The sequence below is a fragment of the Prionailurus bengalensis genome, chromosome E4 (assembly GCF_016509475.1).
Source record: "Prionailurus bengalensis isolate Pbe53 chromosome E4, Fcat_Pben_1.1_paternal_pri, whole genome shotgun sequence".
NCBI lineage: Eukaryota > Metazoa > Chordata > Mammalia > Carnivora > Felidae > Prionailurus > Prionailurus bengalensis.
In genome coordinates, this window is record NC_057360.1 from 12,148,687 (window position 1) to 12,164,966 (window position 16,280).

The following is a 16,280-nucleotide window of genomic DNA, read 5'->3' on the forward strand; positions in this document are numbered from 1 at the left end:
TTGGCTCTTGAGCTTTTCATGATTTGCTGTTTCTTTTATTTTTATTTGTGATCAGGATAGCGAATCTGTCTATTCTGGGCATTTACACCTAGTTTCAGACCTTCTCCAGGCTCTTTTCAAGGAGGCCTATTCTCTTCAAAAGCAGCTAATGGAACTACTGGATATGGTTTGCATGGACCCTTTATTAGATGACAATGATGATATTTTGAATATGGTGATAGGTAAGTGAAGAAAACTTCCTACTTAGTATATGACATATATTGACCAAATTGCATATACATTCGATTACCGAATCCAACGTTGTTTCGAATGATTCATGGTATCTTATTATGTATAAAAAAAATTATGGGGCGCCTGGGTGGCGCAGTCGGCTAAGCGTCCGACTTCGGCCAGGTCACGATCTCGCGGTCCGTGAGTTCGAGCCCCGCGTCAGGCTCTGGGCTGATGGCTCGGAGCCTGGAGTCTGTTTCCGATTCTGTGTCTCCCTCTCTCTCTGCCCCTCCCCCGTTCATGCTCTATCTCTCTCTGTGCCAAAAATAAATAAAAACATTGAAAAAAAAATTAAAAAAAAAATTAAACACTACCTGAGAAGTTTTTAGTCTTCTAACTTTTAGAACTTATAGAATTGCTATGTGATGCCTTAACATAGATTTGTGTATTGTCCGTGTTCGCCATACATGATTTTTCCAAGAAAGTTGTGCAACTGTATACCTTGTAAAATAATTTAGATTTTGAGGCAGTAGTTTTTAGAGTGTTTAAAGCATTAGCTCAGTAGGAAATGAAGTTTGCATTTCTTCCCAGAACACATCTAGTTACATATATATGTACATGTTTCTAAATGTGTATGTATGCACGTTCATTTATTATACGTAAAGTAATAACCTGTTTCACATGTTTCATTTTTAAAGAATTGCTGATTGCTACCTCATAATTCTACCACCCAGAGTTTGAAAAACAGTAATATCAGGGCAAAAATTGCATACATAGCTTCAGCATAAAGAGATAAGTTGGTTTTGTGCAGTATGTCAGGAGTACCTCTTGGTCTATAACAGACCACCCCAAAATCTAGTGGATTAAAACAGCTACTGCTGTATTTATTCACGGTTCTGTGAGTCAGCAGTTTAGGCTGGGTTCAGCTTGGACAGCTTTCTCTGCTCCACGTGGTGCACCTGTCTCACTTGTGTTTTTGTGGTCAGTGACCTCACGCGTATCTGGCTTTTGGCAGAGGCAGAAGCACTGAGCCAGCCCTGTGTGGCACATCGTCCAGGAGACCAGCCCAGGCTCGGTCATCAAGAGAGAATAAGCCCCAGTGTGCAAGCACTTTTTAAGTCTTTGCTGTCCTTATAGTTATTGTCCTGTTGAACAAAGCAAGTCATGTGGCTAAGCCCCGGATCAGTGTAGAAGGAAACTGCCCAAGAGTGTGGACACAGAAGGGGAAGTCACTGGCCATTTTTACAAATAAAATGGAAGAGTAGAAGCTTTCCTTAAACACTGTGCAGATTTACTTTCATTCTTCCCTGTTGGGAGTTCTTTCCTTTGCAGCTTATTTTGTTATTTTGGATTAGAATATCTATAGAATATTTCTGTCATAACAGGGCACAACTTTTATTCCACCGAACATTTTAGTTTTATTTAGATCATTTAGTTTTATTTAGGTAGGTGTAAATGTCAGAAATTAATTTTCTGTATTTATAAAAACAAATCAAAAGTGTGATACTTTTTAATAATTATTCTGAATCAGTTTTTTTCTAATTGCATTACCTAATTTAACAGATGTCAAAATTCTTCAGTAGATATGTTTAAATATAGGGCAAACTCACCCCATATGACATTTGAATGTCCTAAGAGTTCTGTTATCTTTTTTTTTTTGTAGTTATTCATTCATTGTTGGATATCTGCTCTGTTATTTCCAGCATGGACCATGCATTTCATGCTAATACTTGGAAATTTATAATTAAGTAAGTTGTTTTTCTTTGCTTTTACTTTTTGTAATGTATTTTCTATATTCCAATTCTTAATTATTTGTAAGTTTTTGTAGATTGCATTTTAAAACATTCTTGTATGGGTATGTATAAATAATGTTTACTGACGCTGCTGTCTGGTAATTCACATATTGTACATGTAGCTCCCAGACCGAATTGGACTTCTCCACTGTGCTACTTCTAAAATTAAAACAATATTTAGACTTTGTTACTAGTACTTCTGAAATAATGGGCCGTGGGCCTTAACCACTTGACTACTGCTACTGTAATTTAACCCATCAAGTGTTTTGTTTCCAGGCTTAGATAAATAGTCATAATTAGAGCTAAATATAATCCCTTTGTTATATGCCTTTGAGTTGTTGAAGTTTAATTTCACTTATAAAGTAATTTTAGCTAGAGTGTTACGAAGGGTTACCAGGGAGAGTACCCATCAGATTCTCGGGGGTGGGAAGAGGTAGACTTGAGATGTAAAATGGCTAAGAATCTCTACTTTATACACACGCATAAAACATTAAAGGCCAGTGTAGTATTTTTAGGTCTTAGATACTTCTCTTGCACCACCAGGAGGTTACTAATTTGCCAACAAGTAAAGGTGCAGTGGTTAAAAGTGCCAACCCAGAGCCCATACTGCATGTGTTTGAATCCATTCTGAAATCACTTCCTCTTTCTGAGCACTCGGACAAGATGGTTAACTTCTCTGAGCCTTAGTTTGCTTATATGAAAATGGGAGTAATAACAATAGCACCTTCTTGGTGGGTTTATAGTGAGAGTTAATTTGAGTGTATCGATATGAAATGCTTACAGCTCTGCATGGCACGTAGCAAGTGCCTAATGAAATACCACATTATCATCATTATCAAATATTTTCTACTCCTGGACCCTTCCAGTTAATTTGCTAGCCAGTGTTCAGTCTGATCTTTTGAAAATGTAAATTAGATCATGTCACTCTACTGCTTAAAATTCATCCCAGTTTACTAAGAGATACAACTTCATCCTCTCCAGCCTCTGCCTTCTTCACCAGCTCATCTCTGCTGCTCTCTCCCTGCTCTTACTTCCTCAAACATACCAAACTCTCCAATCCTGGGGCCTCCTCATGCTCTTTCCCTCTGCCTGGGATGTTCCTCTCCCATAGTCCACACCTAGCTGACTCCTGCTTATCTTTTCAGTTCGCAGCTTCAGCGTTACATCCTCAAGATAACTTTGATATTCTCACCCTGAGAATAAGTTATTTCAGGTCTCTCTATTGTAGCACCCTGGACTTTTCTATCTCAGCATTTATCACAACTGTAATTATTCTTAAAATTATGTGATGTTCTCTCTTGTGCTAGACCAGAAGTTCCATGCAGGCAGGGCAGAGATTGTGTTTTCATTCACTTCTCCATCCCCAGGGCCTAGCAGAATATCTGGAGCATTAAATTCAATTAACATTTTATAAGGAGCAATAAAAAAATAGCCACTTACTAAGCTAACATGACACCTTCAGAAGTAGCATCAGCATATCTTAATTATGCCATGTCTATATATGATCCATTGTGATTTTTACATGTTACTTCAAGTCCTAGTTCTTTTTTTTTTTTTTTTTCACGTTTATTATTGAAAGACAGAGAGCATGAGCATGGGAGGGGCAGAGAGAGGGGGAGACCCACAATCTGAAGCAGGCTCCAGGCTCCGAGCTGTCAGCACAGAGTCCAACGCGGGGCTCGAACTCACAAACCGTGAGATCATGACCTGAGCTGAAGTTGGACGCTCAACCAACTGAGCCACCCAGGTGCCCCTCAAGTCCTGTTTCTATGGTCCTATGTTACTTGATGTATTACTTGTGATTGTTTCTTTTTATTCATTTAGGCAGAGCCTTAAGCACCAGTCGGTTATAAAGAGTCAGCTGAAACACAAAGATATAATTACCAGCTTGTGTGAAGACATTCTTTTCTCCTTCCATTCATGCTTACAGTTAGGTGAGCAGATGACGCAGTCAGATGCACAGGTAAAATAGAGTCTAAACAGCACGTTGAACAGTCGTTCTTTTTTCCTTTGGCAGTTAACTAAATCTCATTTGAATCTATGGATCGGCTTACCTTAAAGGATTTTCACTTATTTTGTTTTTGTTTTTTTCAATCTAGGATTATTTACAGCCCGTGATTACTTTTCACCCCAAACATTGCATTAGACTCTGCCAGCTCTTATTCCCTCTAGAGACTAGTTGTTCCCTTCATACATAATGACTGGTTGGTTGAGGCACTCCCCTCAGAATCCTTTGATTCTTTTCTACCCTCGGACAAAAATCTAACTCCTTAGTCCTGTGTTCACTTAAGGTCGTCTTGATACAGCCACAGTCAGCCTTTTTTTCACCAATCTATCGCAACCTGTAATGATGTGATATATAACTTTCCTGGGCATATGTATGTATCGGTGTTTTCAGATTGATGCGCGCTTACGTTTATTTTGATTTCAGAAAGTTACAGCGTTGAATGGACATCCCATTCATGAAACATACTGTACTCTAAAAATTTGTAATAAGCTTATTGGGAATTATAGTTCATTTTCCTAAATCGATTTATACATAGTGCCTTTTGTTCTCAGACTAGCCCTTCAAATTTTATTTAACTCATAATGACCCTAAATTATAGGACTGATAGTGGTCAGGACCTAAGAGTTGTATGTAATAACTTCAGTGGGAAAATGAGTTAAATATTTCTTCCTTAAAGTAACCGTAACCTTTCCTGCTGTAGACTTGCTAACTGATACAGGCAATTCCTTTGTACCTGTGCTCCTTCCTGCCTTGCCTTCAGGCGGGTGGGCATGTAAGGATTCATCCCTTTCCTAAGCACTGGTTGCAATTCCTGGGGCAGAGATGATTTGGAAAGACAGACCCTACGGGAGGATGGGAGTTTGAAACTGAGGTTGGTAAGAACGAACTGAGGAGTGGCTTTAGGAAGGGGCTAACCTTTTCCTTCTTGCTTCTCTTTCTCTTATCTGTTCTCCCCTTACATCTGTTTTCCCCTGTTGTTTTCCATCCCCACTTCTGTCCTCCTACTGCCCTTGCCAATTCCCCTCACCTTCCTGTGAGGAGGAGACATTTGGTTGGGTATCTTGTGTCAGTGGCAGGAAAGCTGTTTTCTTCTCCACCTTTATCCTCAACCCCGACCTTCTCTTTTCCCAGTTTCCTTCTTGCTTAACTTGACCCCACAGACTCTCCAGCTAGTGCTGGGAAAGTAAGATTAGAGATTGCGGGACAGGAGAGAGACAGGGAGAGCCCAAGCAACAGTATAGTGGAAGAGAAAAGAAGTCCTGAGGCCTGACTAGGGTGGCTCTTTGTACACAAAGTATTTAAGTTCAGCTTGTTAGAAATGGCTTGTATACAGAAATCAAAGAATTTAAATTATATGGAGTGCTTGGGTGGCTCAGTTGATTGGGCGTCTGACTTCGGCTCAGGTCATGATCTTAAGGTCCGTGAGTTCAAGCCCTGCGTTGGGCTCTGTGCTGACAGCTCAGAGCCTGGAGCCTGTTTCAGATTCTGTGTCTCCCTGTCTCTCTGCCCCTCCCCTGCTCACGCTCTGTCTCTGTCTCTCTCAAAAATAAATAAACATGAAAAAAAACTTTTTTTAAAGAATTTAAATTATAAACTTTCCTAACTGCCCAAGGAAATTTTCATGTATTCCCTTGTGAAAATTTGGGACTGATAAAGTGACTAACACTACTGACTGCCCACTGCCTGAAAGGGAGCTTTGAGATGGTCTGTGTAGGTTGTCCGTTTTGAACTCATAATTCTGGTCAGCAGCGCCCTCTGCTGTTCACTATTGATATTTATTGAGGAATTGACCGATTTATATTAAAGTCCTGAAGCAGTTTTCTCACTTCGTTTTCAAAAACATCAAAATAAAACCACCAGATTTAATAGCTAATATACTACTTTTGGAAGCATACAGATGTATCAGTCCCTGTATCAGGTTCCCTGCGCTGCCATAACAAACCACAAACTGGGTGCCTTGGAACAGCAGGAATTTATTCTCCCATAGTTCTCGAGGAGAGAAGTCTGAGATATAGCAGGAGGACCATGTTCTCTCGAAGGCTCTAGGGTAGAGTCTGCTCCATCTCTTAGTTTCTGGTGTCACTGACATTCCTTGGCTCGCAGCTGTAGAACTCCATGCTCCGCCTCCCATCGTCATGTGGTGTTCTCCCCCTGTGTCTTCACCTCATCTTCATGTAAGGACACCAGTCATTCAGAATTGAGGGTACACCCTATTCCAGTGTAACCTCATCTTAACGGATTATATCTGTGATGACCCTGTTTCTAAATAAAGTCACATTCTTAGGTACTGGAGATTAAGCTTCAACATATCTTTTTAGGGGACACAGTTCAACCTATAACAGCTCCTAAGATTGATATTTATTTTCTGGTAAGTCTTGAACAGGTTCAAAAAGAGAATGTCATATTAGATTTTTTAACATACAGGTTTTTTGTTTTTCAACTTTTTTTTTTTTTTTTTTTTTTTGGGGGACAGAGAGAGACAGAGCATGAATGGGGGAGGGGCAGAGAGAGAGGGAGACACAGAATCGGAAACAGGCTCCAGGCTCCGAGCCATCAGCCCAGAGCCTGATGCGGGGCTTGAACTCACAGACCGCGAGATCGTGACCTGGCTGAAGTCGGACGCTTAACCGACTGCGCCACCCAGGCACCCCAGAAAACACCTTATTTTTAAATGAAGTATCGTTGACTTACTGTTTAGTTTCAGATGTACAACAGTGACTTGACATTTGTGTATACATTATGAAGTGCTCAGCACAATAAATAGAGTTACCATTTGTTGCCATGCAGCGTTATTACAATGCCATTGATTATATTTCCTATGCTGCACCTTTCATCCCTATAACTTTTCATTCCATAACTGGAAGCCTGTGCCTCCCACTGACCTTCACCCTGTTCTATCATCCTCCTACTCTCCCTCCCCACCCCCACCTCTGGCAACCACCAGTTTGTTCTTTACACTTATGAGCCTGTTTCGGTTTTATTTTGTTTGTTTTGTTTTTTAGATTCCACATATAAGTGACATCATATGGTATTTGTCTTTCTGTGACTTCACTTAGCATAATATTCTCTAGTCCATCCATGTTGTCCCAAAGGGCAAAATTTTGTTCTTTTTTGTGGCTGAGTAATATTCTGTGGTATATATATTTATATACTACATCTTCTTTATCCATTCATCTGTAGTTGGAAACTTAGGTTCCTTCTATATCTGGGTTATTATAAATAATACTGCTATAAACATCAGGGCGCATGTATCTTTTTGAATTAACATTTTTGTTTTCATCAAAAACCCAGACATGGGATAATTGATTGTATGGCTTCTATTTTTAATTTTTTGAAGAACCACCGTACTATTTTCCATAGTGTCTGTACTGATTTACATTCTGACCAACACACACTGTTGGTCAGTTTGTGTTCCCACCAACAGTGCATGAGGATTCCCTTTTCTCTGTATCTTCACCAGCTCTTGTTATTTCTTTTTTTTTTTTTTTTTTATACTAGCGTTTCTGACAGGTGTGAGATGATATCTCATTGTGGTTTTTATTTACATTTTCCTGATGATGTATGATGCTGAGCATCTTTTCATGTGCCTGTTGATCATCTGTACGTCTTCTTTGGAAAAGTTATCTATTCAGGTCCTCTACCCATTCTTAATCAGTTTGTTTGGTTTTTTTTTGGTGTTGAGTTGTAGGAGTTCTTTATGTGTTTTAGATATTAACCCCTTATTGGTTATATCACTTGCACCTGTCTTCTCCCATTCAGTAGGTTGCCTTTCGTTTTGTTGGTAATAGACGTGTACTTTTATATCTATATGCCTATGCTTAACTTTATTGCGTGCTGCATTTAGATTTTATTAGTATTTTTGTTTTATTTAAAGAAAGGATGCTCAGTATTTTGAAACACTGAAAATGATCTTCCTTGCTTATATCTTCACCCCTTTTTGTTGACAGTGGGATGCAAACTTTTTGTTTTGAACTATTCAGTAAATCGAGATGGGATAATCAGTTGTACACTCACTTTTAAAAATGTCAGAATATGGGGCGCCTGGGTGGCGCAGTCGGTTGAGCGTCCGACTTCAGCCAGGTCACGATCTCGCGGTCTGCGAGTTCAAGCCCCGTGTCAGGCTCTGGGCTGATGGCTCAGAGCCTGGAGCCTGTTTCCGATTCTGTGTCTCCCTCTCTCTCTGCCCCTCCCCCGTTCATGCTCTGTCTCTCTCTGTCCCAAAAATAAATAAACGTTGAAAAAAAAATTTTTTTTTAAATGTCAGAATAAAAGCTCTATATTTAACTAGTATGCTTAGTAATGAAGGAAAACTAGATCCTTCAACCAAATCTGTACAATGTCTCCTTGAATGAGAAAGAAAAATTGAAAGTAGGCAAACATAATAAGTAGTGTGTCACTGGCCATTCATTTCATAAGCATTTCCAGAGTGCTTATTCTGTGTAAGTTAGATTTTCTGCCTTCAACAATTTATAGTCTAGGGCAGCAGAAAAATAAACAGATAATTATAGAATAATTATCTTTGGAGAACTGGGTGTTGGCTTGTGGGAGTAAAGGTAGGAATCCAGTCATGAAGTCAGGGAAGATTTCTTGTGAATGACATCTAAGGTTAACATTTCTTTTTTCTTTTTTTAATGTTTATTTATTTTGAGAGAGAGAGAGAGTGTGCAACTTTGGGGGAGGAGCAGAGAGAAAGGGGGAGAGAGAATCCCAGGCAGGCTCCACACTCTGTGTGGAGCATGTCACAGGGCTCCATCTCACACCCAGTCTTACGACCTTGAGAGCATGACCTGAGCCGAAATCAAGAGACACTTAAGCCCTTAAGCTTAAGATTTCTCATTGAGTGTAGGGGTACTGGGTGGCTCAGTCAGTTAAATGTCTGACTTCTGCTCAGGTCATGATCTCACAGTTTGTGAGTTCGAGCCCCACATTGGATTCTGTGCTGATAGCGCAGAGCCTGCTTGGGATTCATTCTCTCTCTTTTTCTCTCTCTCCCTCCCTCCCCTTCTCTGTCTCCCTCTGCCCCTCCCCCACTTTCCCTCTCTATATCTCAACTTAAATAAAACTTTAAAAAAAAGATTTATTAAGTATATTATAAGGTCAGTGTAGATTCATAGCACTCTGTTAAGAAAATTCATGTTTGTTATTATCAGGAAGGTGAATTTTCATCTAACCTATTTCTGCTGAGGACTGTTTACTCTTTCCAGATATTTTTAATAAAGGTCAAAATGAAGGGTCATATTTAATTAATGAATCATCCATTTCTGTTTTGATTGGTTTATTTAAGGTTTTGCTGTATTGGAAAGGAATCCAACGTAATCGATTAACATTAAAGTTAGTATATGCTATTTCATATGAAATTATTCTCAGAATTAAAGACAATAAGGAATCTGTTTGGCTTAAGTTTACGGTACTGATTAAAGCTTTTTGGATTATACTGTGTATTACACATTGGAGTGACAAAGCAACCCACGTTTATTGAGTTAAGTTGCCCAAAGTGTCAGGCACTGTGTAAACCTCACTTTAAACTATGGTATAAGCGACACATCGCAGCCTCATAGAGAGGTTTAATAACCTTCTCAGGGTATGTAGTAGTTGTGATAGGGCCAGGATTTCAATCCAGGCAGGATGACTCCGTAGTCTCTACCTCCCCTGCAAGCACATAGCTAACTTGGCATCGCCCACTGTTGTATCATTTTACAAATGTAATATATACTCACAAAATCCTCACATGTTACAGAAATATTTAACATGGAAAGTGAAATCCTACTTTCATCTTCTAGAGAGAACCGTAGGTAAAGTTTTGATTTATTTTTGTGGGGTTAAGAAGCAAATATTAACATTTTATAATGCATTTTAAAATAATAATAGGATTATATACATATTGTTTTGCAACTTGATATTTTACTTAATTACCTCAGGGCTTTGTATGTCTGTGAAGATAAATCTACCCAATTCTTTTCTTTTTTTAATGAATTCATTTTTAAGAGAGAGCAAGTGGGAGTGGAGCAGAGAGTGAGGGAGAGAGAGGACCCCATGCAGGCTCCGCACTGTTAGCGTAGAGCCCTACACAGGACTCGAACTCCTGACCTGGGAGATCATCAGCTGAGCTGAAACAAGAGTCGGCCGTTTTACTTGACTGAGCCACCCAGGCGCCCTACCCCCAATTCTTTTATTAATAGCTTTATGCAATTATTTATGAAAATACCTTGAATTTATTTACCCATTCTCTAGTTGATGGATACTTGGTTCATTTCAGTTTTCACTATATAAAAATGTTGCATTGCATTTCTGTGCTAGCTAGTATGTATTTCTTGTGTTTTTTTCTTTTTTTGAGAGAGAGAGAGCCTGAGTGGGGGAAAATGTCAGGGGAAGAGAGAGTTGTTGTCTTTTAATTCTTGTTTTGTTTATCTGTTTTGAGAGAGAGAGAAAGAGCAGGAGCAAGGGAGGGGCAAGAGAGGAACCCAGGCAGGTGCCGCGCTGTCAGTGCAAAGCCCAACACCAGGTTTGAACTCACACTGTGAGATCATGACCTGAGCCAAGAGTCAGGCTTAACTGACTGAGCCACCCAGGTGCCCTGAGAGAGAGAGAGAGAGAGAGAGAGAGAGAGAGGGAATATGAATCTTAAGCAGGCTCCATGCTCATTGTGGAGCCTGATACAGAACTCCATCCCATGACTCTGGGATCATGACCTCAACCAAAACCAAGAATTGGACACTCAACTGACTGAGCCACTTAGGCGCCCCTGTGCAAGCTAGTATTTCTGTAGGATCTAAGTGGAACTACTACTATGTCAAGGGAATTCAATACTTTAGCTTGTAAAAATAACAATGCAAAGACTGTATCTTATGCTCCCATGAACCATAAAGTGGGTGTTACCCCACTTCTTCGGCAACTTTTCGATATTATCAGTCTTTTTTATGTTTGCTAATAGCCCGCCCCCTTTCCCTTTAAAAGATATCTAATTAGGTTGTAAATTGAATTCTTTCAATATTAGTTTATTGGCAACTTGTATTTTCTTTTCTTTGAACTGACATGAGAAGTCTTTTATCTGTTTTCTTTTATATATCATTCTTTTATTGGTTGGAGACTTTTTTGATCATCTGTTTGCTCTCCATATAGCAAAACATAATAAGGTAGTTAAATTTCTTTTACTTTCAGATCAACCAGGAATGACCACCCCTTTTGCTATTATAAAGTAAAATTTATTTTCAGTAGAGTTTAATTTTTTGAAATATCTCTATCATTTAATGTTTATGTTGCTCCTAACAATTCAGAGAGTTATGTTTACTTGGAAAATGGTTATGCTCTGTTTATTAAGAAATCTTCTTAGAAAATACTGTCTCATTTACAAGCTTAGCTAATTTCTTACTCTTTTCTTATTTATTATGCTTTTTTCCTTTTTTTGAACAGGATAATGCTGACTATAGATTATTTCAGAAAACACTCAAATTGTGTCGCTTCTTTGCCAACTCCCTTTTGCACTATACTAAGGTAAGGCTTATTTTGTTAAATGTGTAAATGTGAAATCTATAATAAATTATAAATTGTCCTGTTTTTATCATTCCTGCCAAAAGATCAATCTGTTGAAGTTATTTTGTGAAGAATATGTTTTATAGGTTTTTAAAAATACTGTTATTAAATGTTGAGCACCTGTTATATCATTTAAGTTGCTACCATCATCTTGTTACTATTTTTATTAATTCTTTGGAAAAAATCAGTTCTTTAAGTATAAATACAAATAAAATTACTTCTATAAGCACAAGTCAGTTATCAGAAGATAATTCAATTTGGCTTTAAATACTGTTCACAAATTACTTTTACTATATTTCTGAATTTTTTAATTATTAAAGTTGAAATGTTCAAAGTTGTAAAGCTGTATAATAATTCAAAGTAGACTTGCATATTTGGGAGTCCTTAAGATAGTAATGATAGTTGAAGATATCTGGATGGAGTAGATAAGTTATCAAGGAAGATTATTTGGAGAGAAGAGCAGAGAATGCTTACAGCACCTGGTCCAGGAAACGTCACTAATACATGTTGGTGATTTAAAAAAAAAACAACTGTTGGTTGTCTGTGTGGAATTTGTCTTTAACTTTGTCTTCCTCTCTTTGGAGGGAAAGATGAGGGTCTCCAGTGACTGTTTCTTGTAGTTGGGACTCCCGCGCAGGCACACAGACTACCAGCACATTGCCCTCCTATTGGGTGTGCTGCCCGAGCTGGTCTGGGCATGTGCCACTTCCCGGTTGGCTGCTCGCACCTGGGTTCCCTGCAGCTGGCAGGGCCCGTGGTGGGAGGGTCCTGGCACCAATGGCACTTGATGGGTGGTTACCCATCTGATAATTTGCTCTGTGTGTAGGAGGCAAAATTACACCTAATCATGCCATTTTTAATCATTTCTTTTCTCTCAGGAATTTTTAATTTTTAAAAAAGAAAAATCAGCTTTTTTCTGTACCCTGTATTACACCAGGAACTATTTATTTTACTTCCTGAGAGGTAGCCTAACCATAATGGAGCTGCACAACTGTGCTTGAATCCTAGCCGTGCTGGTTTTTAGCTGTGAGACTTGATTGAGTTACTTGATACTTTAGCTTTAGCTTTCTGTTCTGTGAATTGAATCTAAGATTTTTGAGAGGACTAAAATAAAGTGATACAAAGTCCCTTGCTACATGTGTACTGAGCGCTTAGTAGGTTCTCAGGAAGCGATCTCTGCTAATTGTGGTTGTAATGACAGTTTTAACAGCAAATTAGGTGCTGATTAGCCTCATCCTCCTTGTTGTCCTCGTGCAAGAACCTCTTTTTTTCTTTAATGTGGCACATCCAGGATTTTATTTTATTTTGCATGTCTTTGTGAGGGGATGTGTATTAGAAAACCACAGCGCATTCAAAGAATGACTAGAGTTGTTTTATTTTAGGAATTTCTTCCTTTACTCTCTGATTCTTGCTGCACATTGCACCAGCTTTATCTTCAGATACACAGGTAAGAAGAATGCCATGTGATCATTAAAATGTAACAGTGCCATTTGAACTGTGCAGAGATCAAGCATATGCCATTCAAAATAAAACATGAAAGTAATTTTTTTTTTACTGTTTCAGTAAACTTTTAACTGCTTGCTTAAAATAATTAGATGTGGAAGCTTTTAAAGAATAGATTCCATGTGAGTTTTACTTACTCTTAACTAGTATCTCGTACCCGAGTGATGAATAATTGGTATGGTGATAAATACTAAAGGCAAAAAAAAAAAAAAAAAAAAAAAGCCTCTGTATACATGGATGTATTGTTCTTTATCGTTGTAAATTTTTATTTTAACTTCTGTGAGATTTAAGATGTGTAGTAGTTAACTCCATCTGAGGGAAAACATTGAAATCCAGAAAAGTATTATTTAGGTAGGGGCTGAGCGACATGTGAAATTGACAGACCCTCCAAAGAGCCCTCTGTTTGACATTAAGATACTCTGTCATCTCATTTGTCCAGCAGTGCTTTCTAGTCTTCTAGACCCCTTTTTTTATACCTCTCCCTCCTCAAATTTCCCACGTCTCTGACACCTCCTCCCCATTCCCCGTTGCCAGTTAACGTCCTCACTGAGTATGTCACTGAGAAGGCATGGCTTCCTCCGCTCATTGACTGTTGCGCCTGTGTCTCGGTCCATGTGGTTGCTGACCCGTGAGTGAGTGTCCGCACCCGCCTAAGGCCGGCCTGTATGCGCTGGTCCCCTGAACTCGCCTGCTCAGGGGTCTCTCTCTAGCAGTTGTTCCCTTCCCTCTTGCATCACCAGTCTTCCCTCCTACTAGGTCTTTCTCATCTGGATACCAGCATGTGGTTACTTTCCCCATGGTCGACATCGTAAGAATACAGAACAACACCTCTCGAGTCCACAGCCTCCTCCAATGCCTTCCCATTTCTCTGCCTCTGTTTACAGCAAAAGTCCCAGGAGTTGTCTGTCTATACCGCTGTCTCTACCTTTTTTCTTGGGGCCATTCTAGTCAGGCTGTCGATGCCACCACTTCGCCAAAACAGCTCTTGTCAAGCTCGTGAGTGACGTCCACGTTGCTACATCTGGTGGTCAGTTTTAAGCCTCCGCGTATGTAACCTGTTCACAGCGCTTGACCCTCCCTTTTGCACTTCCTTCCGTTGGCTTGTAGGTACCTCTCCCTCTTGTTCTCTTCTGACCTCATGGCTGTGCCTTCTCAGCAGGTCCTCTTCTCGGCTTCAGCTGGGTGGCCTGAGCGGCCAGTCCCCAGGCAACTTCGTTCTTCAAACTCATCAGGCCGAAATACCTGGTCATCTCTGACACTTTTCCTTGTTTTCGTATCCACATCTCGCCCAATAACAAATTGTCAGTGTCCCCTCCAGTATAAATAGATATACCTAGTATATGGGTTCAGTATATATGTATACAGAACCCAGCCAGTTCTCACCACCAGAACTGCTCACATCTGATGTCACCCATTATTGTTTCTTACCTGGGATTCCACGGAGAGCATCCCACCCACTATCTCCCTCCTCCCTTGCCTCCCTCTAGTCTGTCGTCCATACCATAGTCAAAGTGAGCGATAAGACATTAAGGAGATCATGGGACTTTGCTGTACAAACCTTCAAATGATTAATATTTGTTATATTATGGGTTTACTTGCTTCCTTGTTTGCTAACTGCCCCCCTTCGTTAGCATGTGAACTTTGTAAAGGCAGTGATCTGGTACGTTCTGTTTACCACTGTGTTACCTGCTTCTGGAACAGTGCATGGAGCGTATACACAGGCATTTAATAAACAGCTGTCACATAAATCAATTTAAAAATACACCATTTGATTGAGGGGCATTTGGGAGGCTCAGTCAGTTAAGCATCCGACTTCAGCTCAGGTCAGGCAGTTCGTGAGTTCAAGCCCCGCATCAGGCTCTGTGCTGACAGCTCAGAGCCTGGAGCCTGCTTCAGATTCTGTGTCTCCCTCTCTCTCTGTCCCTCCCCTACTTACAATCTCTCTCTCTCTGTCTCTCTCTCTCTCTCTCAAAATAAGTAAACATTAAAAAAATTTTTGATTGAAAAACAAGTACTTGCTTTGATGCTTAGTAGCTATATTTCAAGTCTGTGGAGTTTCATTACCTTTTATTTATGTATATCTTTCACCTTACTTATAATTTAATCTTCACAGCCACTCTGAATCAACACCACAAATGAAGAAACTGAGGTTCAAGGAGGTCAAATGAATGAACCAAACTCAAGCAACTAATAATTGACAGACTGTTGCTTTTTCCATCACACTTCAAAGGCCTCAAATGTGTATCTTAAGTGCATCCCTTCAGGGGCGCCTGGGTGGCGCAGTCGGTTAAGCGTCCGACTTCAGCCAGGTCACAATCTCGCGGTCCGGGAGTTCGAGCCCCGTGTCAGGCTCTGGGTTGATGGCTCAGAGCCTGGAGCCTGTTTCCGATTCTGTGTCTCCCTCTCTCTCTGCCCCTCCCCTGTTCATGCTCTGTCTCTCTCTGTCCCAAAAAAAAAAAAAAAAAATTGAAAAAAAAAAAATTTAAGTGCATCCCTTCAAATGCTGTTATCTCCTGCTAGACAGGGTTTTCTCAAGTACCCTCAAGTTTGCCACAATTAAAATAACATGGCAGAAAGTACTGAATACACATCTTATTTCACATAAGTTTGGCTGAAGTTTCGTTTTAACTGTACCTCCTGAAACATCTTCCATGAAAAAGTCTTTGCATCTTCCTTCAGGACTAGTATACCATTTAATTCTCACAAAGCCCTTGTTTCTGAGCATTATTTCCTAGTAAATTCAGCATTCTGCATTATTTTAAAACAACTTTTAATAGAAGTGTGTAAGCCAGTATTTATCAGAAATACCTTTCTATATGTAATGTTTTTTACTGGTTGTTTGATAATTCATATTTTCATGGTCTTTTTTTTTTTTTTTTTTTTTAATTTTTTTTTTCCAACGTTTATTTATTTTTGGGACAGAGAGAGACAGAGCATGAACGAGGGAGGGGCAGAGAGAGAGGGAGACACAGAATCGGAAACAGGCTCCAGGCTCTGAGCCATCAGCCCAGAGCCTGACGCGAGGCTCGAACTCCCGGACCGCGAGATCGTGACCTGGCTGAGGTCGGACGCCCAACCGACTGCGCCACCCAGGCGCCCCTCTCATGGTCTTTTTTTAAGGACACTGCTGTCAAAATGGTATTAAAATGCATCAAAACAATACCAAAGATTTCTATAAGGTTATAAAACTTAATTTTGTGGAATTATAGTCATGTTATTTAGTTTGGAGGTCCTCA

At 39.7% G+C, this 16,280-nt stretch overlaps 1 protein-coding gene across 3 annotated transcripts in view; it reads left to right on the plus strand.

Annotated features, from left to right (window-relative positions):
* CE4H1orf112 (chromosome E4 C1orf112 homolog) overlaps positions 1–16,280 on the plus strand; it is a 45,302-nt gene that overhangs the window by 7,782 nt on the left and 21,240 nt on the right. For all 3 annotated transcript variants that reach the window (XM_043568542.1, XM_043568543.1, XM_043568544.1), the window contains 5 exons: positions 56–221; positions 1,874–1,958; positions 3,828–3,966; positions 11,422–11,502; positions 12,924–12,988. In XM_043568542.1, the coding sequence (XP_043424477.1) occupies positions 56–221; positions 1,874–1,958; positions 3,828–3,966; positions 11,422–11,502; positions 12,924–12,988 (536 nt within the window). The remainder of the gene's footprint in view (positions 1–55; positions 222–1,873; positions 1,959–3,827; positions 3,967–11,421; positions 11,503–12,923; positions 12,989–16,280) is intronic.